Genomic DNA, 27,251 nt, shown 5'->3' on the forward strand with positions numbered 1-27,251 from the left:
TCACCCTCAACGAGTAAAAATCACGTGTGGGAATCACCCACACTGAATCGAGAGCCAACCAATCACAGGCTAGGACCCATTCTCAATTGTGGACTCTCATCGTGTTAAAGTCTGTATGTTCAGAAAACAGCATTTATGGTTTCTACAAGCTCTCACCTTCTCTGTATAGACAAATTAATTAGTCTCTCTATTCAAAAGCGCGTGCGCCGTGTCATCAGTTGCAAGGACTGAATCACCAGGATTATTCGAAATTCAAATCTCAGCAGTCCCTTGTTTCGAGGCCGCCTTTCTCTGCTCAACAGTAACAGATGATCTAATCCCTGATTTCTCTGTTCTGCTATATACACGGATATTCTGTTCTCATATTTTCAATCCCATGTTACAGGGAACATCTCTCGCGAATGGAATTATCACAAGTCGTCATGATGTTAGCACCCACCTTGATACATGCCACAGTATGAAGCCCTACTGGAACACAAGCAGGCAGGTCACTTTCCTTCTTGTAGGAACTTCCGTCATAATCAGCAAACATACAATTCATGCCTGAAGTACAATACAAAAACAATGTCTCCAATTTAGCGAAGGTTAATCATAACCCAGGTAAAGGAAAAGTTCGAGCATTATGGCGGACCTTTCGTTGATAAACCGCTGATCTATTTCCCAAGTAATGAAACTAACTCCATACACTTGAGTCCTTTTTGAGAAGCCGCCAGTCGCTCAGCTACTCAAGAATTTCCCAACATTTTACAGAACCCGGAAATTCATTACCGTGTTCACAAGAGCCTTTAACTGGTCCCTATCCTCGGCCAGATGAATCCAGTAATTTAGGTCATTCCAAAGAATCCGTTCAAGCCCAAGGCCCTATGTACGATTCTTCTGAGGTGAGGAGTTGTTAGCCCTATGCCCAACCCCAAAGCTGGAGGTCCACCCTTTGTCGGTTGTCCGCGACTGCTTATTCAATACATTCGCTGCCACGCTCCATATTTGGAGGCCATCTTTTCCATCCTCAATCCAAAGCCGTGGTGACAAGGAGCCCACTTAACATGGAATATAACTCATGTTGAAAAGATCATGAAAATGCTAATATTATACATTTAAGCTGGCTCTCGTCCTGAGACCTGAGATAATATTTCCCCATACAAAACTGTCTTATTTTGTGGAGATTTTCTACATCCATTGGCGATTGTTTTTACTTCACACGTTCCATGAAGAGGGGGCCAGGGAAAAATGAAAAGGAAACGGCAGTACTGAATTTTTGCTTCATAATCTGTATGTCTATAAATCTGTAGTTCCAGCGTTCTGTTCTGACCTACCATACTGAAAGTCTAGACTATGTAACGGTGTCCTGGAGATTGCATCTAATCAAAAATCAACATCGTCCAATTTCTCTTTAGTTAAAGTACATTTATATCCCTTGTATTCTTTTGTGTTGTATAAAATATGAAACGTTTTTACTACTGTTATTCATATGACACACAAATATTGGAGAAATTGCTTCGCGACAGGTACTTCACAAAAATTATCGGATATGAAATATTTTGATATACGAGTATATTATTTCACTTCCTGTCTCATATCTATCTTGAATAAAACTGTGTATAGCATTTCAGACAAGCCATATGACGTCGCACCCAACGGGAGCAGATAGTGAGTGGACAGCGATAAGACTTAACAATTGATAGTCACAGTACAATAAAAAAAACGGTATTGACTGTACTAACAGATTCAGAATTGTGGACGCATGTTATGCTAATATGAAATTCAACACATTATCTCTGTTTTAACATTCTGCAGAGATGTGAAGAGGGTTTCTAGATCAAATTCTGGGATTCCTATGACGACCATTGTCTTTTTGGATTCCTCAGTCCCTCCCGACTAATGGGACTGAGGCTTATAACCAGACGATTGCCGTTTCATGAGTAAGTCTCGGAGAAGGGCGACTCAAACAGGAATAAAGGGAAAAAGCTCTTGCCGCCCCCAAGTACTGCGGGAGCACCTAACTGATATTACTGTCAGAGTAGTAACAGCTCATAATGAGAAGCTTAACTCACTACCGGCCCGAGGGTATGGAAATGTTTTAGAGGAATAATAAAGATTAATCTGACATGAATTAATTCAGAATTAGCATCACTAATTATGCTTCACAAGCAAACGTGATTCTTAGTACAGAGATCAAATTTATTTGCAACCAAGTACCATGTTAGGAAGGTGTATAATGTTCACATATGTAGGCCGTCTTTACCCCAAGTAAAACTAAAGGATTTCATATGGACTCGTTTCATATACAACAAAATTTTAGGAACAGAAATCATATTTTTTCAAACATGTATTGCCTCATGTAATTTCAGGATATTTACGTTGATTAGAGGCACTATGCTACAAGCAGGAAGGTCGCAGATTCGATTTTCAATGAGGTCGCTGGATTTCTCAATATACTTAATCCTTCCAGCCGCACTATGGCCCTGGGGTTGACTCAGTCTCTAACGGAAATGAGTACCAGGAATTTTCCTGAGGGTAAAGGGCGGCCGGCGTGTAAGGCTGACAACCTCACCGCCATCTACGAGCCAATTGTCTAGAAAATGTGGGAGCCCCGAAGTCTCGCAGCCTATCGACCTCCACGGTTTGTTACACAGATAGCTTTACCTCTTTACCTTTTTTACCTTTTACGTAGATTAGATCATTGCCGCTCCATCCTCGGGCGTTTTAGGCTCTCATATCAATATACTGGCTCCGGTTCCTCAGGAAAATGCAGTAAAAATGTGGGTTGCCTTCCAGTAACATAAGTATGCTCATAAGCATGCCTTGAAAATCCAAGGTCTACGGGTTCTTAAATTATCTACGTAGAACATATGATTACATGCTCACACACGTAAAGCACACGTATACACGTATACATCTTGCCCTAAATTTCAGCTCACTAATTAAGTAAGAAATGAGCTGATTATTCTGACAGGCAACTTACTGGCTGCGGTCGTGGATTCGAATCTGACTTCAGCTATGAATATACTCGTGTGTGTGTGTGTATGTATGTGTATATATATATAATGTCGCGTGTTGCCTATGTAACGCGACAAGTAAATTCATGCGGGTCTCGGATTTGGCTAAGATGTTTATTGGCCAATCTCTTCTGCTCCTACAAGAACAATTATTCACAACTTCGCTGTTACAATTACTTGCACCGCTGATCTCAGTGAAGTCTTCTGTTCCCTTTTTCGGATGCGAGCTGGCTTCTGCTCTAGTCGAAGCTACACTAAGAACTGACTGGTCTCCAAGTCCAAGTCCAAGTCACATTGCGACTGACGGTCAGTCAGTCAGTAAGTCTTGGTGTCGAGCCCCGTCTGGGGCTCATGACCAGATATTTCTGTTGAACGTTACGGTTTTGTTTTTTGTGGGGCGCCCTCTCTGACGAGAGGACGGGTCTGTCTTTTATAAATGCTGCTGGCCCTTGCCATGACTGGTACAATAGGCCAAATAGTGGCCGACGTACCAAGTGGACTGTCTCACCCCAACCCACAAAATTAAAAAGAAATCCCTTGGCGCTCTAATTGTTACAGAAGAGTGCACAAGGCTGCAAAGAACAATATGACCCGTATTTATGCCAAAAAAAGTCACAAGTCTTACAGGGAATTTACTTTAGCCCACTGTACTTTCAGTTATAAAATAGACTTCGTAATCATACAGGAACCCCCGTGCATACAGCCTCTTTCATTACAGCATTATGAACTCAAGTTCGCCGTGTGCATGAATGAGAAATGAAGCGTCTTTGCCAGACAGCTAAAGAGTACTTTCGGTGTTTCCATTTGTGTGTCTATTATCTTTCCCCAATACTGACTGATATAGAAAACTCTGTGGCCTTAGTCCGCAAGCGAACTATACCGACCGAGCGACCGCCGCTTGTCGGTGAAGTTAGTGCCAACTTTAGCGGATTAGGGGGTGTCGCGTGCTCAGCGCAACGAATCCCCACGATCGTTAATCTCGGTTTTCTATAACGCAGCCGCTATTTCCTTGACATATGTCCTCAATTATCATCACGATGCTGAGTGGACCCCGTTCCAGACCCACCACTTGTCAGAAAATCTGGTAGCGCCGGGAATCGAACCCGGGCCTCTGGATCTGTAGCCTGGAAGTCTGACCACAACCACAGAGACGGTCAAACTGACTTATATAAAAACGGAAATTCTAAATTCTAAATAAGCTGTGTAGGATTTGAGGTACTCGCAGCCGTAGTTATAGAAAGTTGCCATCTCCTGGGATCTAGCCCCGGGTAGTTCGTATATGGACGGACGGTTCACGGGAACGTCTCATCTCCATTTGGTCCCTACATAATTGTTATCCCGACTGCCAGCTCATTTTGCCTAGCCACCTGTTCTCGCAGGTTTCTTTCTCGGCTGATTTTCGACCCTGAAGATGGAAGTGATACGTTCCTCCGAAACGTCGGTTAATATACGAACTACATGACGATATATCCCAGGAGATGGCAATTTTTCTAAATAAGATGTTATCTTCCTTCAAAATTGTTACACAAATAATCCATCATGGATTTATGTTCGTCATAGTGTCTCGTATATTCTATCTGTCCATAATTAATTGTGAATGTTTTGTTCATGGTTGCTCAGGCACTTCTGTCTTTCTCGGGCCAGAAGCAGCGAACACGCCTTCAGAACATTAGTTGTTAAGAGTATGGGGAAGCCCATCGTGCTGAGTTGGAACCATGAGAAAGAGATAGTCTCGAACACTGGACGGGCCCAAATTAGAAGGATCTTCTTGCCCCGTAGACATGAAGACGGAAATTGAATAATTTTCCGATATTTTGTGAATATTAAATAAAGCACAGATATAGGACAATATCCAACACAATATTCGTATAATGAACCAGTCACAGATCTTCCCAGAAACATTAAATACCCAATTTGGGTATAGAGCAAAATGCGCTTTCAGAAGGCATGAAAAATCATTTATCAGACTAAGGAAAATAACATAATCACCGTACTTTCCTCTGCAAAGACAACATGACATCATAGGGAAAGACCTCAACTTATATATTAACCTCACTGCAAAATTAATGGTCTCGGAAAATTCCATTGTTTTCTAAGAGGTCCAAATGAGTATGATACTTTCCTCCCTTACGCCTGATAATGGAAACAGGTAGAGTTTCCGAAAAGTTGCATAAATCAAATATAGCCTGATAATGGTCGGCGTCCAACAAAATGAATCAAGCACTGCAGCAGACCTTTAGAGAAGCATGATCGAATATGCATATAAGGGTGTATGTGCGTGTGAAGCTAAAGCTAGATGGAGGTGAATGGCCAGTTTCACGCTCCACTTGGCCATAGTGGCAAAGACAAAAGTCTGTACACCTGCTAGGAATCGTACCCGTTCGCTTAAAGCCCGCAAATAATCTCTTTAATTGATGTTACTAGTGTATACAGAAAGCTGCCGCAAATTAGATAGATATATTGTTTACTTACAGTAACATGATGCTAATAATTCAAATCCCGAACAAGGTGATATCCTTCCGCCAAAGTGTGACACGTTCACAGCGCCTGGCCTGCCACACTACCTCACGCCATACATAGGCACGAAACCACATTGATATGAGTCACAGTGTATATTCAGCTGATTTAAGCTGCAGAGCGTTTCCGGCGGTGGGAAAGAGTAAACAAGACAGTTGTTTTGCAGGTAACCGAACGGTGTCTGCTTGGGATCATGACCTGCGGATCAGACATATATTCCATCTGCTATGGGAACGAGGGCGCGTCATTGTCAGGTAGTGACGTAGACTGTTACGTCATCACCAGAAAGGTACTGGATTATACCACACTGAATGATATACACCATCTGCTATGGGAACGAGGGCGCGTCATTGTCAGGTAGTGACGTAGGCTGTTACGTCATCACCAGAAAGGTACTAGATTATACCACACTGAATGATATACTCCATCTGCTATGGGAATGATGGTGCGTCAGAATCAGTTAGTGACCTAGACCGTTACATCATCGTTTGGATGTTATTACATTCTATTTTCAATGCACTCTCAGCATCCATACGCTGGTGGGAACATTCAAACAGGACTTTTCTTCAGTAAGTTTACCTACACGAAGCGTGACGTTGCCCTGGTTCGTGTAGTGGATGGACTTCACCATAGCGGATTTTCTCAGTTTCTCCAATCAAATTCTGTGTGAGGATAACTTATAATCATCATGCAACTTCTCTTTTGACGTCACAGGCTAGAGACTCCACTCTCAAGCTTCTTCGTTACTCTTAACAGAAGCTGAATGTTGTACTTGCAGATTCTCTAATACAACAGTATTCCTAATCCTTCCGCTGACTGTCCAGTTCTGCACTACGTGGTTTCTGTTTAACTTAATCCTTTAAAATCATACTGTCACGTGTTTATAGCTCCGTGACCAATAATATAGGGTTCTGGACTTCATGATTGGATTCATTAACATCTTCTTTTACAATCTCTCTTAATCACAATAAATTATAGCGCTATCGTTAATCTACCCACTTCACAAATCACTTGGACGCGCTAGGTCTTCTTAGTCTTTACTAGTCGTAACTTGGCAACAGATTTATAACAGTCTCACTGTAAGTACACAACACATCAAGTCTTCTTTTCGCAGGCTATCTCCGTTGTACTCCTTTGTACTCCATCAATTCTCATTCCCGTTATACGACTGACTCCTGATCCTTCTTCAACTGCAAAGTTCCCGTGGCCATCTTCAACCAACAACTGACTCCTCCCTCAAAATGTCTCCCTTTAAAGTCGCGGCATGGACCACGCAGCACAGAAAACAAGGCCCCTCTAAAGTTGTAGAGGCGTGCTACCACGCAGTTGTCCTGCAAACAGTCTCGGCACGGACCACATAGAAAACACCTCTTTAATTGTCAGAATGCGTGTTTAGTGGCCCGTTGCCTAGCACTGGGCATGGCGCGGACCACATAGAAAATTCTTCTTCAAATACCTTTTCTATTGTTGCGTGCGAGTATTTCGGGCGTTGCCTAGAAATGGGTCTACATGTCACATTATTTTAGCCTCGGTCTAACGTTCGAAATGTCAAGTTTCAGCCCATTGCAGGACTCTGGCGTTACATTTTATGCACAGACTGGAAGCCAAGAAAAAGACACTAAATGATACCTTAATTGTGCCGTATATTACACTCGTTCCCTTAAACTCTGACACCATATATTAAACAAAAATATGAACACGTCTGTCATTTTAGGGTTAATAGGTTCGCATATCAACTGGAATTTCGAATATTCTAAGATCCCCTTCGGTTCTTTCTCAGGAATTCCAGAAGAACTTCATGATTTCTACACGCCTCTAAATAGGTCACAACTGTGCTCCTTTCTGTCTTTTCGAATTAATCTGCCTCGCATTTGATTCAGTTGGCCAGTTAAATTCCTTTTGCAGTTTTCAGGGTCGTTAAATGACATCTTCACAAAATGAAACAGAGTCAAACAGCTATTTTATTAGCCCGAGTTTTTGTGAGGTTTTATTTTTTTCAAAATCCTGCTTCTCAGGAGAGAAGAATCACCATTTTTTCGGGGTCTTAACAAAAAAATATTAAGAAAGTGACAAGAGGAGTTCTAATGTCTATCTATAATGATGGCACGCGGTAGCGTAGTTGGTTGAGGCACTATGCTACAAATTGGAAGGTCGTGGGTTCAAGTCCCAATGAGATCATTTGAATTTACAATAGGCCTAATCCTTTCAACCGCACTATGGCCCTGGAGCCGACGCAGCTTCTAACAGAAATCAGTACCAGGAACCTTCCTATTGGTGAAGGGTGTGCCGGGGCAAAGGCTGACATCCTCGCTGCCATCTGTGAGTCGACTGTCTAGAAAATGTGAAAGCCTCGGCGTCTCACAACCCTATGGGCCTCCACAGCCTGTTACAGGGACAGCTTTACCTTGTTCTTTTATTTGTTTAAATGCTTACAACCCTCAGGACTAAATAAAATATTCAGTTTTGTCAAAAAGCATTCTGATTTTATGATTGAAATAATAAGGGGTTTCTTTACCTTCGGGCTTACATGGTGGTTTGGTTACAGAGTACGGGACACGAGAGATGGCGACCTATGGCGATCTCCAGTCCCTCCACCCGCCTCCGGTCAGCTCGAGCCATGCCCCATTGGGTGGTAAGTACAAACACTGATGTCATTTACCATATCTCTCATTAGGTCCGAAATGTGGAACAAGTTAACACACGCAACTGCATTGCAGCATGCAGAGGCTGTTTGAGGAAGACATGAAAGCAGACAGGATCACGAACATTCACGAACGAACATGAAACTACTCTGTATTCCACGAACAAATGGACTGGTGCATATCTTGGGAGAAACTGTTTGTTAGGAAGGCTGGAGAAAGCTGCATCATAAGGAGCTTCACAATTCATACTCATCGCTAAATTGTATTCGAATGATCAAACCAAGGAGGGAGAGATGGGTGGGGCAGGTAGCACGGATGGGACTTAAAAGAAATGCATACAGAGTTTTGGTACAAACCCCCGAAGGAAGGAGACCATTAAGAAGACTTAGGAGTAAATTTGAGGATACTATTAAAATGGATCTTAAAGTAAAAGGATGTGATGGTGTAGACAGGATTCATCCGGCTTAAGATATGGAATAGTAGCGGGTTCTAGTGAACGTGGTAATGAAGCTTAGGGTTCCATAAGGGGCAAATATTTCTTGATTATCTGAAAAACTCCTATTTTCTCAAGGACTCCGCTTCAGTCAATTAGTTAGTTGATCAGCTAGTTTGTAAATTAGTTACTTAATAACAAGTGCATCGAAGTCAATTTCTAAGTGCCTAATCTGACGGTGTTAAATTGTGTTTCATAAAAGTAAATGCACGATTTGCAAGAATAAAAACAAAAACAGAGAGGGAAGATTAGCACAAAGTAAGCAGATTTCACGGTTTCGGTGCATGAGCGAACAAAAGTTCCAAAAATGCAACTATCAGCTATCCATGTCTGTTTGTCTGCCCATGTGTAACAACTAGAGAACCGAAATGTCTTACTGCTGTAACTTAATATCTCCACAACGTAAACCCAGAAATTCGCTGGGATAAAAACCACAGTTTCCGTAAAAGAGGGATCGGTTCATATAGGACATATAGGCCATCATCAGGCGCGGTAAAATTGTTTTAGCGAACTTCCTCCACTTCCTTATATGCTGAAGTTACTCTTCTCCAAATTTTATGATTTAATCATAGATTATGCAGTATAATTCCCTTTTTTGCGCAGTGTGTGTTGGTGACTAGTATATTTTTATGGCTCTGTGCGTATTTCCTTCTGTTATGTCTTGTGTAGATGTTATGAACGTTCTGTAAGATTGATAGGATTTGAGGTTCTCACAGCAGCCATTACGAAGAGTTCTGTCTTCTGGGATATAAAGCCACGTAGTCCATTGAAAGTCAGTGGACGTCTTAGATGAACACGCCGCCTCAATCTTCAGGTCGAAGGATAAGACAAGCGAGAAACCAGCGTGAAGCAGGCAGCAAGCAGAGCTCTTCAAAACGACATACGCCTGTGTGCACTGCGATAGTCCATATCAGTTGTGCAGATTGATTTTCAACAGCAGATCTGCATTTGAAATAAATTAACATGAAGGAGAAACATATATAAAAACTTTCAAAGGAGCCGTTTATACAAAATATGTGCTTACTGCAAGGGACCTGTAAATTCCATAAAGAAAGTAAAATTATCCCTGTAACAGGCCACGGAGGCCCATAGGGTTGTGAAATGTTGAACTTCCCACATTTACTAGACAGTCGGCTCATAGATGTCGGTAAGGTTGTCAGCCCTACGCGCCGGCCGCCCTTTACCCCCAAGACCGTTCCAAGAATATTCCTGGTACTTATTTCTGTTAGAGGCTGAGTCGACCCCAGGGCCATAGTGCGGCTGGAAGGATTAGGTAAATTGAAATAATCCAATGACCTTATCGGGATTCGATCCGGCGACCTTCCGGCTTGTAGCATAGTGCCTCACCCAACTAAGCTACGGCGTGCCCCTGTAAATTCCACAGGATTTCAAAATTATAACTGTAATTCTCTGTATAATGGATTTAATTATTATATCATAAAACTACGTATGTGGGAGGATAGTATTAAGATGGATCTTAGAGAGATAGGCTGGGGTGGGATTTGCCAGATTGATCTGGCTGAGGACAGGGACAAGTTGCGGGCTCTTGTGAACATGGTATGAACTTTGGGTTCCATAAAATGTTGGGAAATTCTTGAACAGCTGCGCACCTAATGTCTTCTCAAGATGTGGTCAGCATCGTACAGTTAGCTGTATCCATAGTTACCGTATGTAACGAATAGGATGGCATGACGTTCGTGTACGGCTCAGTTTTCCTCAAAATTTTGTACCGTTCTGTATATTTCAAAGTTAGTGTAGCATGTACACAGAGTGTGAAGATACGCAAGGTGACTCAGTCAGTACAGTGACAAGGTTACGTACTGAATGACCGGGAAATTAGTGTTCGATTCCCGGGAGCCATGTAGATTTTTCTCGTGGTCCAGACCGGCTCTGGGGACCGATACCACCTCCTGTCCGATGGCTACCAGGAGCTCTCTCCCCTGACCTATACTGCCGGGCCATGGCGCTCATAATTCACCTCCATCCAGTGCCGAAGAAAGACTGGAGCTCTACCTCCACAAGAGGGACAAGGACAACATTGAACAGCTGTGCCAATTGTTTGCCTCTTACAGACCGTGTAGCTGAATTTTCAAAGTTTCAGAGGAAGTTATAATTCTTTGAAGAAGCGAACTTCCTGGCCATTGATCTGGTCGTGTACAAAAGAGCGCAGTGTTGTCAGCATAGCGATTTTACTGTCAGCGGGAGGTACAGTCGGCAACCGAACAAACTAAACATCACAATGCCGTAACGAGAGAAGAATGAAGAGATCCTCAATCAGTTCTCATCACATTAAATGAGGAAAGCTGAGATGGGCGGGGCATGGCAGCGATCACAGCATAGAATAAGAAATGCACATAACATTTTGGTTGGAAAATCCCAGTGGATGCGACCCAACGGGAGATCTTGAATAAGATGGAATGACATCAATATACGATTATTTACGTATAACGTGCAGAAACAGAATTTGAAACTGTAAATAAGATCGAACTAAATTAGGATGCGATCAAATGACGGTAAAACCTTTTGGCTCTAAGAAAGTAAGCACAGTGACGTACTCATAGTCGAGTTTAAAGCATTGTGGTTACTATAAGTACCACCCACTTTAACGTAAAAATTAACACTGAATTTTTCCAACATAGTGCTTATATGTGTTTCCCATAGCGATCATTTCCCTAATCAGCATTAACCGGTTAGGCTTTGTAACAGAGAGGCTGTATGGTTTCCGTAGAGTAAGAACTGAAAGTTTAAATTTAAATTAATTTTAATTTTAAAAGCATTATTACAGTGCACATAGGTGCAAGAACGGTCGAAATCCAGTATTCTGATGGAATTAAAAACTTGGGGGCAGTGGAACAATATTGAAAAACAGGGTGATTACGTAAGAAAATAAGACACGTCTAATTGTCGTGTGCATATTCTGTCAGCAAGTTAATAATGAATTCAATTTTTATTTCTTACATACCTCCGTAATAAGTATAATCAACAATAAACAGTAACCGCGGGGTCTAAGACATGCATTGCCTTCGCTCGATCGGACGCTGGGATCGTGGGTTCGAATCCCACTCAGGATATGGATGTTTGGTGTGTGCATGCGATTATTCTGTGTTTGTGTTGTCCTGTGTTTAGGTAGCGTCATTATAACGGGTTGATCACTCGTCCAAGGAGTCCTACCGTCTGTGGAAAACGATTTCGGAACTGAATAAGAGGCCTGGGCCCTGAATGGGCTGGAAGAGCCACTGAAAAAAAAAATTCCTTCTGTGTTCAGAGCCTTGTACCATATATTATGATTTGTAGGTGATAAATTCTTGGCTAGAGTGTCAGTGTCCAATTTGAAATAAACAAGTCGTAGATTGAAATATGAAAACACCTGGTAAGCAAAGAGCATCATATAAATTTCGAGAGAATATATCCATGCAGAGAGCAACACGTCACCTAGTTTGAACTCAAAGTACCAGTGTGCAGTAACTGCAGAGCTAGCATGTGACCTGGCCAGGCAGCGTATTTCGATCCCATTACATGCCGACACGCCCTAGCCTCTCTAGGTTTTTATAGCTGTAGCTACATTCCATCTCAGTACGCATTAAGCTTGCAGTTTACAGCAGACAAGGAATACAACAGCAAAGTCTCAGTCATGACAAGAGGGCTATTCAGATAAAGGTAACAAGGTAAAGTCACCCCTTTGTTTAATTGCGCATCAGGACATGATGTCTGAAAACCGTAACAGTGACAGAGCAAAAGATGATCACTGCTAAGCAACGGCGCTGCAAACAAGTAAAAACAGCAGAAAGAGAGGAGACGGCCGTTGCCATCTAATGGCTTTGTAAAAACAACGTCTTCCTGGCAACGGATATGCATACGCAACAAGAGAAAAAATGTTGGAATTGATGTTTCCTGTGCGGTCAGCCCCAAGGCTTTATACCGGGGACCGAAACGGTACTGCACAGTGAAACTGTAAATAGTAGGAATTCACAAGGAACCTGACTCTTGAAAAATAATTGTCTAGATAGCCAACATGTAAAACTGTAAATATAGATGATATAGACTACTGATTTCGACCTCGGTAAATGACAGACCCGTCTCCTCGACAGAGAGGGCGCCCAACATCGACAAAACCACAACTGTGTGACAGTAACAAATATCTGGCCGCGGGCCGTAATGTGACTTTTGACTGCAGAGTGATTAGAAGCAGAGCTTGAAGATAGGCAGCCTTCAGTCGGCACTAGCTAGCGGCAGCTAGTGGAGGTCAGACGCCGTGAGAAGTTGTGATATATTTGCCGGCCACTAAGGAGGAATCTATGGCACTGGGAGCCGTTAGCAGGCGACAACCGATCACGACATAGAAGACTGAGAAGGCTTAGTGTGTACTATAGCGAATTTTTAACTCTGTAAATCAGTGCAACTCTTTAGTTCCTTGTATTTATGATTTGTAAGAGTCCAATAGTTCCAATTACCAATCCAACCCCCGTTACTAGTCACTCTAAACGTGACAATATATGAAGGAGTGGAGAGACAGATCCATGCATTGTTCATCTCGGCACCAGATGGAGTTCAGTGGTCAGTTTCACACACTGGCAGCTTTAACTCCGGGGGAAAGAGTCCCTGGTGTCAACTGACGAAAAAAGAGGTTGGGACCCAGAGCCAGTCTGGACACAACAGGGAAAAATCTCTGCCCCGACCTCGAATCGAACCCCAATTCCCTGGCAGACCAATCCACACCTTGGTTGCTGTACCAACTGAGCTGTCCTAACCACATTAAAAGCGCTTTATTTAAAATGTGTACAATTCATTTTTAGGTAGACGGACTTGGTACTAGGTGCTAATAATTAGAAGGCGTATTCAGTTTTTGTTTGTAAAACAATTTATAAACCGCGACTTATATTAAATTCCCCCATGACATTGTTGCGTAAACTGATAGCCAGGTGGGGGGAGTCACATTCTAGCTTACGCGTTCCTCTGGTTCTAGACAATTCCTGGACCCCTCATTCCTCAACTGGTCGGTTTCGGGATTCTTCGCGAGCCGACTAGCCCATGCCGACGGCCGAGAACCCACATTAAACTCCTACGATAACTTCGTGTATATAAAAGCTGTTGGATTTTTCAAAAAAAGTCTTGGACTGACAGACGCCTTGTATACATTGTGCATAGAAGTAGGAATTAATATTAAATTTCTAAATACGTGTACATACTGACAATGGACTATGACTGACAAATGACAGACCCGACCTTTCGTCAGAGAGGACGCCTCACATGGACAGGACATTAATTTTCATATAAGAAGAAACATCTTGTCATTAACCCCAGCTGGGGCTCGACACCAAGACAGACAGATTGACCGACCGTCAGTCGCAATGTGACTTTGACTTTGACTTGACTCAACAGTCGAATTCTAAACATAGGGACAGCGAAGAGCGGTCGTATGTGAAGCGCGCTGTGAGTTGGAAGTGAGTTCAGTGCAAGACACAAGAAGTGGCATTACAGTGAAATAGTAGTGGACCAAACAAACTGACATGAGCTCCTAAGTGGCTACTGACAGACAACAGCTGTTCCAAAACACGATAAAAGTTAAATATAAAATACAGATATTTTTAAGATTTGCAAACAATTCTAGGAAGCGTGAACACCTATGTTAGAGTTCATGAGGACAAAATGCGGTCCCCGAAATAATCTAGCAGTATTCGCCAGATACAATATTACAGAATCCTTCATCAACTGTTATGTCTCATTCATAGCAGATCTGAAGAATGTCGTCTTCTGGGATGTGGCGCAGTGTAGATCTTGTCTGAACAGACGTTCCTACGAAATGTCGGTTCACACAAGGTCTACATGGCACCACATCTCAGAAGACGGAATTCTTCATAGTCACCGCCGTGAAAACCCCAAATCTTACGTAGAAGAATTGTTTTCTTTCCTATTGTGTGGTTTATTTCACGATGTTAGAGGACAATACGATAGAATGATTCGTGAATAATGAATTGGGAAGGATGTGAAAGGAAGATATTGTTGCCTAATCGAAGCGCTATTATGAAATTTGCTTGGAGGGGGTTAGGGAAAACAAGAAAAATCTCAGTTACGACACCTGGTGTCTTGGCTGATATTCGAACCGATCACAACCCAAATACAAGTATAGAGCCAACTCTAATGGTTTCAAACCACGCTGTATAATATTCGGGATTGCTGAGGTTTTAGACATCGTCAATCTTCTGGTATTCTAAGAACACAACGTTTCGGAAACTGGATCAAATCCAGTGATTCGGGTTAACTATTTGTAATAGAGAGTGCAGGTGCCTCCAACTTTTACTTGAGGTCTGACACAGAGTCAGTTTCCGAAACGTTGTGTTCTAGGAATCCAAAAACTGAGTAGTCCCGACAGAAGTAAAGAGCGTTGCCGCTACATCAAATGGCGCCTGAACAGTCCTATTATAACAAAGCAAATCGAGATTTCAACGGAAAAGCAAGTTCGCGGCTTCCCCAGTATAAATCGGTCTATTCTTCTTCACTACATGTTCAGCTACCATAATGTCGAGTCGGGTCCATTCAAGAGAAAGTTTAATGCATCTCTTAACACATTAAGAAAATTCATTACACTTTACGGTATAAATTATTAATAATTTCGTTTTCCAATTTTTTTCGGTACACAAAATATGTATAAAGCACGGGTACGTCACGTCACAACTATCAGTTGAGAATTGTCTTATATTTTTAACGGCTACAAAGAATGAACTGCCGATCACAGTGGCCGCGTGGTCTAAGGAATGAACCGCTATCGACCGCTCGAACGCTGGGATCGTGGGTTCGAATCCTACTCAAGGCATGGATGTCTATTTGTTATTTTCTGCGTTTGTGTTGTTCTGTGTGTAGTAGCGTCATTTCGATTCGCTGATGACCCATCTAAAGGAGCCCTATCAATTGTGTATAGATTAAGAAATTGAAAAAGAAATGGCCAAGGTCCACAAGGGCTGTAGAGCCATAGATAGATGCATATTGAATAAGTTAAAACTCAAGCATGTTGTCCCCAAGACTCCGACTCACTACCAAGTCGAAGTAGCCTTATTAGCTTCCAAGTAAAACACTGGACTGCCCACGTGACAAGAGTTTCGAATTCCAGTGGCTTGAATAGCAACGAGAATATTCAGTACTAAATTTCAGAGTGAAAAAGTGAAAAAATGTGGAAAATATCTTAAAAATTTGGCTGAGGTACTGTGCCAGATGTAGAACACGATGCAACTGTCTACATATATATACACAAATCTATTTTCAGTTGCAGGGCTTCATGGGCAAAATATGGCCGGCCTTCTGCATTATTGATCGTTTATAACAGGAATTCTAAAAGTTTAAATGATTTTAATTCCGTCTACACGAATGAAACGCAGCAAATATGCAGCGTGCATGCGGCCATATTCTGTGAGGACCGCCCGAAGTCGTAACGCATAAAACGTATGAAAACATCAGGAACTTGAGATTATATCAGTAAAACATAAGACTCGTACGACACAACTTAAGCAGGATATAAAAAAACGTTCATTATCCAAGGGCTCTACCTATTGTATCATTTTCGTGTTTATTTGGAAATGAATTCGTAGGTACCCAGGAAACACACTATCCTCGACAAGACCTCCCAGGACTCACTTCAACTGGAGAGACACAAATCCGTCCAAAACAACCAGAACCGGAAACGGCGATAGTAGTTATTTTTTTTTTTGTTTCTTTGGGTAGGGTGAGACTGAGTCCATTTTGGACGTCGGCCACTAACTGGCCTATTGTACCAGCCCTGGATCATAGACGATGAATATGGAACAGTCGGTGGGATGAGAATTGACAGGGGAAACCGAAGTACTAGGAGAAAAACTGCTCCAGTGCCACTTTATTCACCACAAATCCCACGACTTTACCAGGGCTCGAACCCGGGCAGTCGCTGTGGAAACCCGGCGACTAACCGCCTGAGCTATGGCACTGTCTATTGATGATAGTAAGGTGTAGGCTACCAAAACAGTTATTATTATTATTATTATTATTATTATTATTATTATTGGTGTTGTTGGTGTTGTTGTTGTTGTTATTAGATCAGGGCTTGGTTGGGAGGATGTAACATTAAAATTGATCTCTTCAGTTACTAGGCTGGGAGGGTATGGATTGGATTAACCTAGCTCAGGTAAAGGCCAATGGCGAAATCTTGTCAACACCTATGTAGGACTTGAGGTTCTCACAGAGGTGTCAATTGACGTTTCGGAGGAACGTGTCGTCTCCTTCTTCATGGTCGAATAATAAGTCAAGGAGAGAGAAATGTGCTTGCTACATGCTTCATACTGATTTATTGCTTCGCTTGTATTTCGAACCTGAAAATGGAGGCGACATGTTCCTCCGAAACGTCTGTTGACTTTCAACGGATTACACAGCTACATATCCCAGTAGATAGAACGCCTATTGTCAATATGATGATAAACCTTCGAAGTCTGCAAAATGGTGGAAATTTCTTAGCTTCTCAAGAATGGCCGCTCCATTGAGGTATTAATTACTGTTATATATATATGTTACTGATATATTCAATAGCTCAGATTATATAGGACTGATTGTTTGGACGGCAGTGAATAATGAATTGGAAAAGCAGTGGAAGGAAATGGTCATGGGCTATTCTGATGAACTGTATAGACATTTGTCTATTTGAGGAACAGAAGAAAACCATAAAACCACTATCAGAATATCTGGGGTCCGGGTCGAGATCTGAAGGTTGGACATCCAGAATACGAAAATAAACTATTCAAGAATATTCGGTTTCTTGTGAGAAAATGCTTGTAGTTTAAAAATTGTTAAAGGGCTACTGGTTATTCACGGTGCCTGAATACATTTCACAAAAAACTCCGTGGCCTGTAGTCCACAAGCTAACTATACCGACCGAGTAACCGCCGATTGTCGGCGAAGTTAGCGCCAACTTTTGTGGTTAAAGGGTGTCACGTGGTCAGCGCAACGGATCCCCACTGCCATTATTCTCTGTTTTCTAGACAGGAGCCGCTATTTCCTTGAAATAGCTCCTAAATTATCCTAACGAGGCTGAGTTGTCCCCGTTCCAGATACACTACTTCTCATAAAATCGGGTAGCACTGGAAATCGAACCCGGGATCTCTGGATCTGTAGGCAGGAACTCTGACCACTAGACCACAGATAGTATAAATATTATGAATAAATAATTTGGATAATAGGGTTTGTATTTTAAGACTGCTCTCCACGTCATAAAACAAGCAGTAAACTAAACCTGAAGTGGAACCCATGGACTTTCTGGTACCAACTGGTAGATGTCGCAAATGCGTGTGATAGGCCCCCAGAAATTTGATCCCTGACATGATCTGATTTATATTTCATTTAATAATTTTTTCTTACAGTTCTTTCCCTCTATGTATAATAATGTAGTATTTGTAAAACTAAAGCTTAATAAAATCCAGACAACGTTGCGATCTATTTCTACCCGCGGACCGTACTTTGCACTTCTCCCTTACGTCATTCAGTTTGTTTACCGAGCAATATGAGCTAATGATCAAGACCACTAGGCCAGCGGGTTACAGTGTGTTTAAAAAGAAAGTCACTGACTTATATTTATGTGACAAGAATAATATCACGAAATATATAACTATGTGCCTGTCATGGTAGCCGAGCGGTCTAAGGCATGTACTGTCTTCGCTCGCTTGGAAACCGGGATCGTGGGTTCGAATCCCACTCAGGGCATGGATGTTTAGTTTGTGTGTGTGCGTTTTTCTGTGTTTGTATACAGGTAGAGGCCTTGCGACGTACTAATCACCCGCCCAAGGAGTCCTACCGAATGTGTAAGATCTAGAAAAACCGAAGTGAACGGAGAAGTTCATGGAGGTAGGCCTAGGCCCACTGGGGCTGTAGTGCCAAGGGGGGGGAAATAATATATAACTATGTAAAGAATTCGTCTGATAGAGATATACAATATTCACATCTTCATACAACATATTTTTCACCTAATATTATTACAGTTATCGAACAAAGCAGAATATCAGCGGGACATGTGGAATGAATAGGAAATATTACAACTTCGTACAAAATTTATTCGAACGAAGTGAAGAAAAGAACCAATTGGAAGTCCTAAGTGTGGCCAGAACGATAACATTAGCATAATTATTAAGAAAACAGGATGCAAGGATGTGAAATGGATTCAGCTTTCTCAGGTCAATGCACAGTGACAAGTCCATGTGAATGCGACAATGAAACATCTGTTCCATAAAAGGTGGCAGTTTCTCTGAACTACGTTTCGGAGGCTCTGATCGCCTCAGTCTTCAAGGTAAAATCTTAGAGGAGGGCTGAATTGTTCCTAACTTCATCATTCCTTCTCTTTCTCGTAACGTGTGAAGACGGCAGACCGGTAAAGTGCCATAAGACTCTGCAACCCATCAAGCCCTTCGCTACTGCGGGAGGGCTACCAATCCAGGCGGAACTAATTAGTAATGTGGCAGGAATGTTCTTACACACTTAAATTCAAGACTGGTGTCGAATGAAATTTACGTTCTAACCTTATTTTTTTTCTTGGCACTACAGCCCCAGTGGACCTAGGCCTACCTCTATGAACTTCTCCGTTCACTTTGGTTTTTCTAGATCTTACACATTCGGTAGGACTCCTTGGGTGGGTGATCAGCTCGTCGCAAGGCCTCTACCTGTACACAAACACAGAAAAACGCACACACAAACTAAACATCCAGGCTCTGAGTGAGATTGGAACCCATGATCCCGGTTTCCAAGCGAGCGAAGATAGTACATGCCTTGGACCGCTCGGCTACCGTGACCGGCGTTGTAACCTTATACAGGCCTACAATTAAAAAGTAATGAAACATCGTGTTTGAGAACAGGGTGCTCAGGAGAATATTTGGACCGAAGGAAGATGAAGTGGCAAGAGGTTGGAGAAAACTGCATCATGAGGAGCTTCATAACTTGTACTCTTCTCCAAGTATAATAAGAATAATCAAGTAAATGAGGATGAGATTGGCAGGGCATGTAGCACGAATTGGGTACAAGAGGAATGCATTTAGGATTTTGGTGGGAGAGCCAGAATGAAATAAACCACTAGGAAGACCAAGACGTAGGTGAATGGACAATATTAAAATGGATCATTGAGAGATAAACTGAGGTGGTATGGACTGGACTGATCTGGCTCAGGATAGGGACCAGTGCAGGGCTCTTGTGGACACTGTAATGAACCTTCGAGTTCTATATAACTTTGGGAAATTCTTGAGGTCGACTTAACCTCTAACAGAAGTGAGTACCACGAATCTTCCCGGGGTAAAGGGCGGCCGGTGAATAAGGCTGACATCCCGACCGCCATCTGTGAGCCCATTGTCTAGAAAATGTGGAAGCTTCGACGTCTCAGAACTCTCTGGGCCTCCACGGTCTGTTACAGAGATAGCTTTTACCTATGATGTTTGTTATCTATCGGTCAAGACCGCCTCTGTGGTCTAGTAGTCAGAGTTCCTGTCAACAGATCCAGAGGTCCAGGGTTCGATTCCCGGCGCTACCAGATTTTATGAGGAGTAGTGGGTCTGGAATGGGGTCCACGCAGCCTCGTGAGGATAATTGAGGACCTATTTCAAGGAAATGGCGGCTACGGTCTAGAAAACGGAGATTAACGGCCGGGGGGAACCGTTGCGCTGACGTGACACCCTCTATTCGCAAAAGTTGGCACTAATTTCGCCCCTACAAACGGCGGTCACTCGGTTGGTATAGCTCCCCTTGCGGACTACAGGCCACGGAATTATCTATCGGCGTTTATGAGAGTGTATTCGTCTTGCTGATAAAGTCAATAGCAGGGAATTCTTTTATATGCAGCGTCTATAAAGTTGAAGTCTTACTGTAACTATAGCACACATCAATTCTTCTTTTCACATGTTAAATATTCTCTTCACAGGATTTCAACTGACAACTGAACTACGACTGGACTGATAATATTTATTATTGTTTGACAGTTACGCTATTGTTTTTATGGGGCGCCCTCTCTGACGAGAGGACGGGTCTGTCTTTTTTATACGCTTCTGGCCCTTGCCAGCGCAGTTTTTCTCGGGTCCGAGTCCCTTGGGACTCGCGACCATATTTTACTCTCTCAGATTTGAAACTCCCCTTTTCGTCGCCTCCTACGACTCGTAGGGTCACGGTGGAGGTATTCGACCCCGCCTCCACATGGAGGGACTGAAATTATTGTTGGCTTCTCCTTATTTAGGCTCGGGTCGGACCATAGCACAAAAAACAAACCCATTGCCTAGCAATGGATATATGCGAACCACACAGAAAACACCTCTTGCGTCACCACTTGTTCTATTGTTGTATTTACAGCGCCGTTGCATAGAAACGGAAGTTATCTGATTGTTTCCTGCGTATTCATCGAAGCGGGAATATGCTTAATGATTCGTTGCCTAGAAATGCACCTACATGTCACAATATTATAACATCCTGCTGCACATCACTTAGTATAACATGTTACTGGTTCCATCATCTCACGTGCAACACGTCTTTCTATGAAACTTATTAAAGGTTTTGCATATCACATAACCTTTCTAACATTTTAAAAGTTTTCACTATATGTTTAGACCAGTATAGTCATCATCAGGAGTTTAATATTATAGTTGAGGAAACTACTGTCCTTCCGTTATCGTGGCTTCTGTTATTATATTTTTTAAGTATGGTCCCCTCTATGCGCATGTGTAGTCCAAGTGATAGGTTGTTCTTCCTCTTGTGTTATGCTATGTGTCTTTTTCAAATCTGTAAAAGAACCATCGCGACACAAATGAAAACAAGTACAATATACCTCCGACAAAGTATACACAGAAAAATTTCTTTCACCCCCCCCCCTTGGCACTAGAGCCCCAGTGGGCCTAGGCCTACCTCCATAAACTCCGTTCACTTCGGTTTTTCTAGATCTTACACATACGGTAGGACTCCTTGGGCGGGTGATCAGCTCGTCGCAAGGCCTCTACCTGTATACAAACACAGAAAAACGCACACACACATCCATGCCCTGAGTGGGATTCGAACCCACGATCCCGGCTTCCGAGCGAGCGAAGACAGTACATGCCTTAGACCGCTCGGTTACCGTGACCGGCGAATATTTTGTTTGGGAAAATAAAAAATGAATAAATAGACTGTAATTTTGTACTGCTCAGTGACTTCTTTGCACACATGTTGCATAAATTTGTTACCTGAGACTCGGTTCATGAATATGACGGGTATAGGCCATACAACGCTCATTCTTATCTAAAATTTCGAGCTTGCGATAAACGGAAACTGCTGCAGTACGTATGGATTCCGTTATACACAGGTTTCAATGTATCAGGATACATGTAAGTTTCATTATTTCCGTGCTAATGCCTATATAAATTTAGCTACTGCGTGGTGTAACCTATAGAGTTTTTGCGTCACCTTTGAAGTAATCGAATAAAATTGAATTATCTACGCTGAAACACACAAATAAACGAAAGTGACCTTCAGTTGAGAACAAAAACCGCCCTGGCGTGATGAGGAACGATAAGAGGCAGTAAATGGAACAGAAGATGTGATTCAGAACAAATGGGAGCACTTTATGTTGCTTTATGTCTTCAAGGCATTTATAGCAAACCTGCGGTTCGTGTGGCACTAACGTCTACAGTAATGTCCTTCTGCGCTTCGAAGCTGTGCGTAAGCTGTTACTGTATCGTATAAAACACAAAGAGGCACATGACCCGTACATAATCGATTCGTGATGTGTGTTTCGAAGGTCCACACAGTGTGAGATACATCATTGTTGCACGATAGTACAGCGTTCCGCTTAATGCACACGAGTCAGTGAGTAAAGTACGTCTGCCAGAGGTATTTTTCGTGCAGAATTCGCTCTTCTTACATGCCTTATTGTCACCAAGCTCCAAGAGATGATGCCTCATGTGAAGACAATAGTTCCGGAGCTGTTCAAGAAGTCCACAACCTTAAGGATCCCGAATGTCCCTTACACCGTAAGGGATGTCACGTTCTCACGGCAATCGATATGAAGACTGAGGTCTTCTGTGATGTGCCGTCGTGTACTCTGCAAATGGTTACCAAAATTTCTGGGGAACACAATGCCTCCATTTTCACTCTACATGTAATCTGTCCGGAATATTGAGGCCAAGACAGCTGAGTCGGTATAGTGACTAGATTACGGGCTGGATGACTGAGGCATCGGTTCCCGGTAGGGGCAAGAGATTTTTCGCTTCTCTGTAACACACAGGGCGACTCTGGGACCCACCCAGCCTCCTATATAGTTGGTACCGGTCGCTGTTTCCCCGGGGTAAAGCGGTAGGGGCGTGAAGCTAACCACACACCTCCATCTAGCGCCGAGGTTAAGAATGTAGGAGCTATACTTCCATTCCCCCATATGTATTCACGAAGTGATGCTTAATTAAGTCCAGGGATAACTTTTTTCTTCCCTTGGCACTAGAGCCCCAGTGGGCCTAGGCCTACTTCCATGAACTTCTCCGTTCACTTCGGTTTTTCTAGATCTTAGGCATACGGTAGGACTCCTTGGGCGGGTGATCACCTCGTCGCAAGGCCTCTACCTGTATACAAACACAGAAAAACGTACACACACAAACTAAACATCCATGCCCTGAGTGGGATTCGAACCCACGATCCCGGTTTCCTAGGGAGCGAAGACAGTACATGCCCAGGGATAACTTTACCTTTGCCGTTTTTTCCCAGAAGACCGCAATTGTGAAGTTATTAATACTATGTTCTCAAGGCAGCTCCACCGCACTCTTAACTTCAGCCAGATTATTCCAGTCGACATCCTGACATTCTGTTCCTATAAAGCCGGGTATCGATTGCGTGTGTTGCTTTGCCTTGCAAAGTCGATACAATGTTGTCGCGCGCGGCAGAACGGACACTGCCACGCGAACTTGGCGCGTGTGGAGCAAAATCGGAGAGGATTTTGGCTCACGGCAAAGGGATGTGATCTATCCGTTGAGACGGTCTTGTTGCGTTCCGAGAACTGAGGAACAGCGTCGATCAACAGGAGCACCCGGCTGCCGCGCTTCGTTGCTGAACACGAACAAGGTGTACATACGAAAGAGTTTGCCGCGCACGAACTGCGCGCGGCAGCCGCTCGCAACCGATACCCAGCCTAATATAGGTGAAGCTGCCCCTTCAACAATATTGACCTTGGAACTAGACAGAGATGAGTGGTCAGCTTCAAGTTCGGCTGCTTTACCGACAGGGAAATAGTACCCCGGTTCCCAGTGGATAGGAGACTGGGTTGGCACTAGAGCCGGCCTAGGCGCTGGGGAAAAGAGAAGAATCTTGCTCCTGCCAGGAATCGAACCCCGGTCGTCCAGCCCATAGCCCGTCGCTACAGCGACTGAGCTATTCCGGTTCCCCACCCTATAATATCCATGCCGAAACGTGTGAAAGTATCCCAAATGATTTCCCTTCAGGTTTTCCGGCTACATTTTTGCATGCATTTCCAATCTCTTCCATGCATGATGTATGACCCTGAATCTCATCCTCTGGGAACATAATTATAATTAGTTTCACTCATGCATATGCACGTCCATCGGTCTAAGGCATGAACTGTTTTCGCCAGCTCGAATACTGCGATCGTGAGTTCGAATCCCACTCGAGGCATGGATGTCTGTGTGCGTTTATTCTCTATTAGTGCTGTCCTGCGTTTGAAGGTAGCGGCCTTGCGACGGGCTGGTCACCCGCCCAAGAAGTCCTACCGATTGTGTATAGGATAACGAAACTAAAATATCCTACAATGGCCCAACAAAGGGCTGTAGAGCCAGTGATGAATGAATGAATATTCATGTAAAAGTAAAGATATCCTTGTAACAGGCCGTGGAGGCCCACAGGGTTGTGAGATGTTGAGGTTCCCACATTTTCTAGACAATCGGCTCACAGATGGCGGCAAGGTTGTCAGCCCTACGCGCCGTCCGCCCTTTATCTCCAGGAATATTCAAAGAATATTCCTGGTACTCATTTCTGTTAGAGGCTGAGTCGACCCCAGGGCCATAGTGCGGCTGGAAGGAGTAGGTCAATTGAAAAAAAAATCCAATGACCAAATCGGGAATTGAACCCGCGACCTTCCGGCTTGTAGCTTAGTACCTCAACCAACCACGCTACCGCTGATATGTAAGCTTGCTACTAAGGCGCACATCTGTGCCTAACGATAGAACAAACTACCCTAAGTGAACAGGGGTGTATTTACATGTGAGCTAAGATATTCTCAGGACGGTGTCTACGAACGTTATTGTCTTCTGGGATGTGACGTCATGTGGTTTGGTACATGTTTACAAACAATTTGGAGGAACGTGCTACCTGCATTTTCAGGGTAGAAGAAATCTCCTAAGACGTAGGCAGCAAATTCCTCCGAAACGCCAATAAACATCAACCGGACTACAATTCGTTTCATCCCAGAAGTCAGTAATCTTTGTATCTATAATTTCACTGGCCTCTAACCAGAGCCACTTAACACGTTTCCAACACAGCAGGCAGGACGCTTCTATTTGATGACACAAAACCTCATAGAGACACTCACAGAACATTCAGCGGCCGCAACGCACGCGCAGTAAGATCGAGTCACTGCAACGAGCATCTGCAAAGACACAAGAATAGAACAGTCTTGGCACCACGTATGTATATAGGTTCAACGGCAGATATGGCAGATAAAATTCCACATGTTTAAAAAAATCGAATAAAATTAGTTGAAGGGTTCCTGCATGATGGCGAAACTGCATGTTTTACAAGTTACTATACAAGATAAACTGCTTAAAAATATGAGCAACTGAGAATGGGCTATGTATCCAGGAAATCAAGACGATCCTGGCACAGAACAAAGATATACTCCTGTGAGGTGCTGCAAATGTTATCAAAAGCTTCATTTCTAAATTCTCACCCCTCTGCGAGACCTCCTTCACTTTATCTAAATTCCTGAGGCACAAATTTGCGCTGTAAATCGTAACATATAACAAAACTGCCTATAGTCGTCAGAGTTAATGAACAACAGGTAAAGCTAAAGTTGTCCCTGTACTTAATTAATTATAGTGCCAGCATTCTTGGCCGTGGCATTAGATGGAGGTGAGGGGTTAGCTTCACGTCCCAGCCGCTTTACTTCGGTATCCATTCAAAAGGAGGTTGGGTGGACCACAGAGTCGATCTGGATGCTCTGGAGAAGATAAAGATTTCTTGTCTCTGCCGGGAATTTAACCCCGGCCATTCAGACCGTAGCTGGCCGCTTTACCGACTAAGCTATCCTGCCTCAAGTCTACATAAAAATATCTTTACGTCACATTATATGAAACACTCCATACCGCTGACGTCAGAAACAGAAGTATGGGAGACAGTTTTATAATTTGGAAGAGACATAAAATTATTACTTCCATTTATTTGAGATTCCGTCGCTTGGCGTAGTCTTTATAGAATAAATACATAGGCAAGAGATATTATTTTCTTTCTCTTTGTGAACGTAAACAAGAGTTAAGTCTTACGAACTGTTTGTTTAAAGCTGAAGTTATTCTTGACCTTTCTGTCTTTTCCTGGGTTTTCCTGCATCACATCGTCCCCATGGGTGGTACTGAGAAGCCAGTTTAGGTAGGCGGCTCCTGTTCTTTCTCTCAAGGTGGTCTAACCAGCTGTTCTGATATATTTCTGTTTTCTGTTATCTACTATAAAAATGGATCTTAGAGAGATAGAATGAAGTCGTGTGGACTGGATTGATCTGGCTAAGGAAAGGGACCAGTGGAGGGCTCTTGTGAACAGGGTACGGAACCTTCGGGTTCGTTCCATAAAATGCTGGTAAGTTCTTGAGTAGCTGCACAATTGTCGGCTTCTCAATAAGGGCTCAGCTACATGAAGTTAGATGTTCACTTTTAATCTCACATCTCAAGCCTGCAGTATTGTGCTGAACGCGCATAACGTTGTAGAACTGAGGCCTTCACGGCGATGAAATTTATATCATGGTATTCTGAGTTAGGACACCGCGTAGTCTGTTTGGTGGCTACCGGCATCTCTTAGAGACATACACGTATTACCTTCGTCTTCGGGGTATAAGATGGAGGAAGTATGTTCTTCCGAAACGTTAGCGACCACCTGCCAAATTACATCATAACACAAAAGACCACAATATGAAACCTTTCAACGTATTCAGGTACACAGCACAATGGGACACGTTCCGAACAAAAGTTACAGCTCATACTGAAGCCTACATCTATAGCCACGTAAAATCGCTCATTAAGATGAAGCATATAGGAAAAGGTTTCAGAAGTTGGGTGTGAGCTTCCTTTAAGGCAGGGGGTTACACTGGAACGAAATGAACAAGAAATAAAATTCTAATGACAACAATTTTTATAGATAAAGGTGTCCCTGTGCTTAAATAATTAAGCACTACACCATGAAGGCGTATGGGGAATTGATGTATAGATCCATATTTTCCTGACTTCGGCACTAGTTGGAGGTGAATGGTCAGTTTCACGCCCCGACTGCTTTACTCCCGGTTCCCTTTCGATACGAGGCTGAGTGGGCCCCAGAGACGATCTGGCCGACGTGAAAAAGAGAAAATTCTTGACCCTACCAGAAGTCGAACTCTGACCCCTCTATAGTCCAGCC

The 27,251-nt window shown here is 43.0% G+C and overlaps 1 protein-coding gene across 6 annotated transcripts in view; it reads left to right on the top strand.

The window, feature by feature from the left end:
- The window catches only part of LOC111871673, a 114,258-nt gene that overhangs the window by 25,694 nt on the left and 61,313 nt on the right, over positions 1–27,251 (top strand). For all 6 annotated transcript variants that reach the window (XM_023864928.2, XM_023864927.2, XM_023864933.2 and 3 more), the window contains exon 2: positions 8,059–8,145. In XM_023864928.2, coding sequence (XP_023720696.1) covers positions 8,059–8,145 — 87 coding nt within the window. The remainder of the gene's footprint in view (positions 1–8,058; positions 8,146–27,251) is intronic.

Source organism: Cryptotermes secundus, unplaced genomic scaffold (assembly GCF_002891405.2).
Source record: "Cryptotermes secundus unplaced genomic scaffold, Csec_1.0 scaffold262, whole genome shotgun sequence".
Taxonomy (NCBI): Eukaryota; Metazoa; Arthropoda; class Insecta; order Blattodea; family Kalotermitidae; genus Cryptotermes; species Cryptotermes secundus.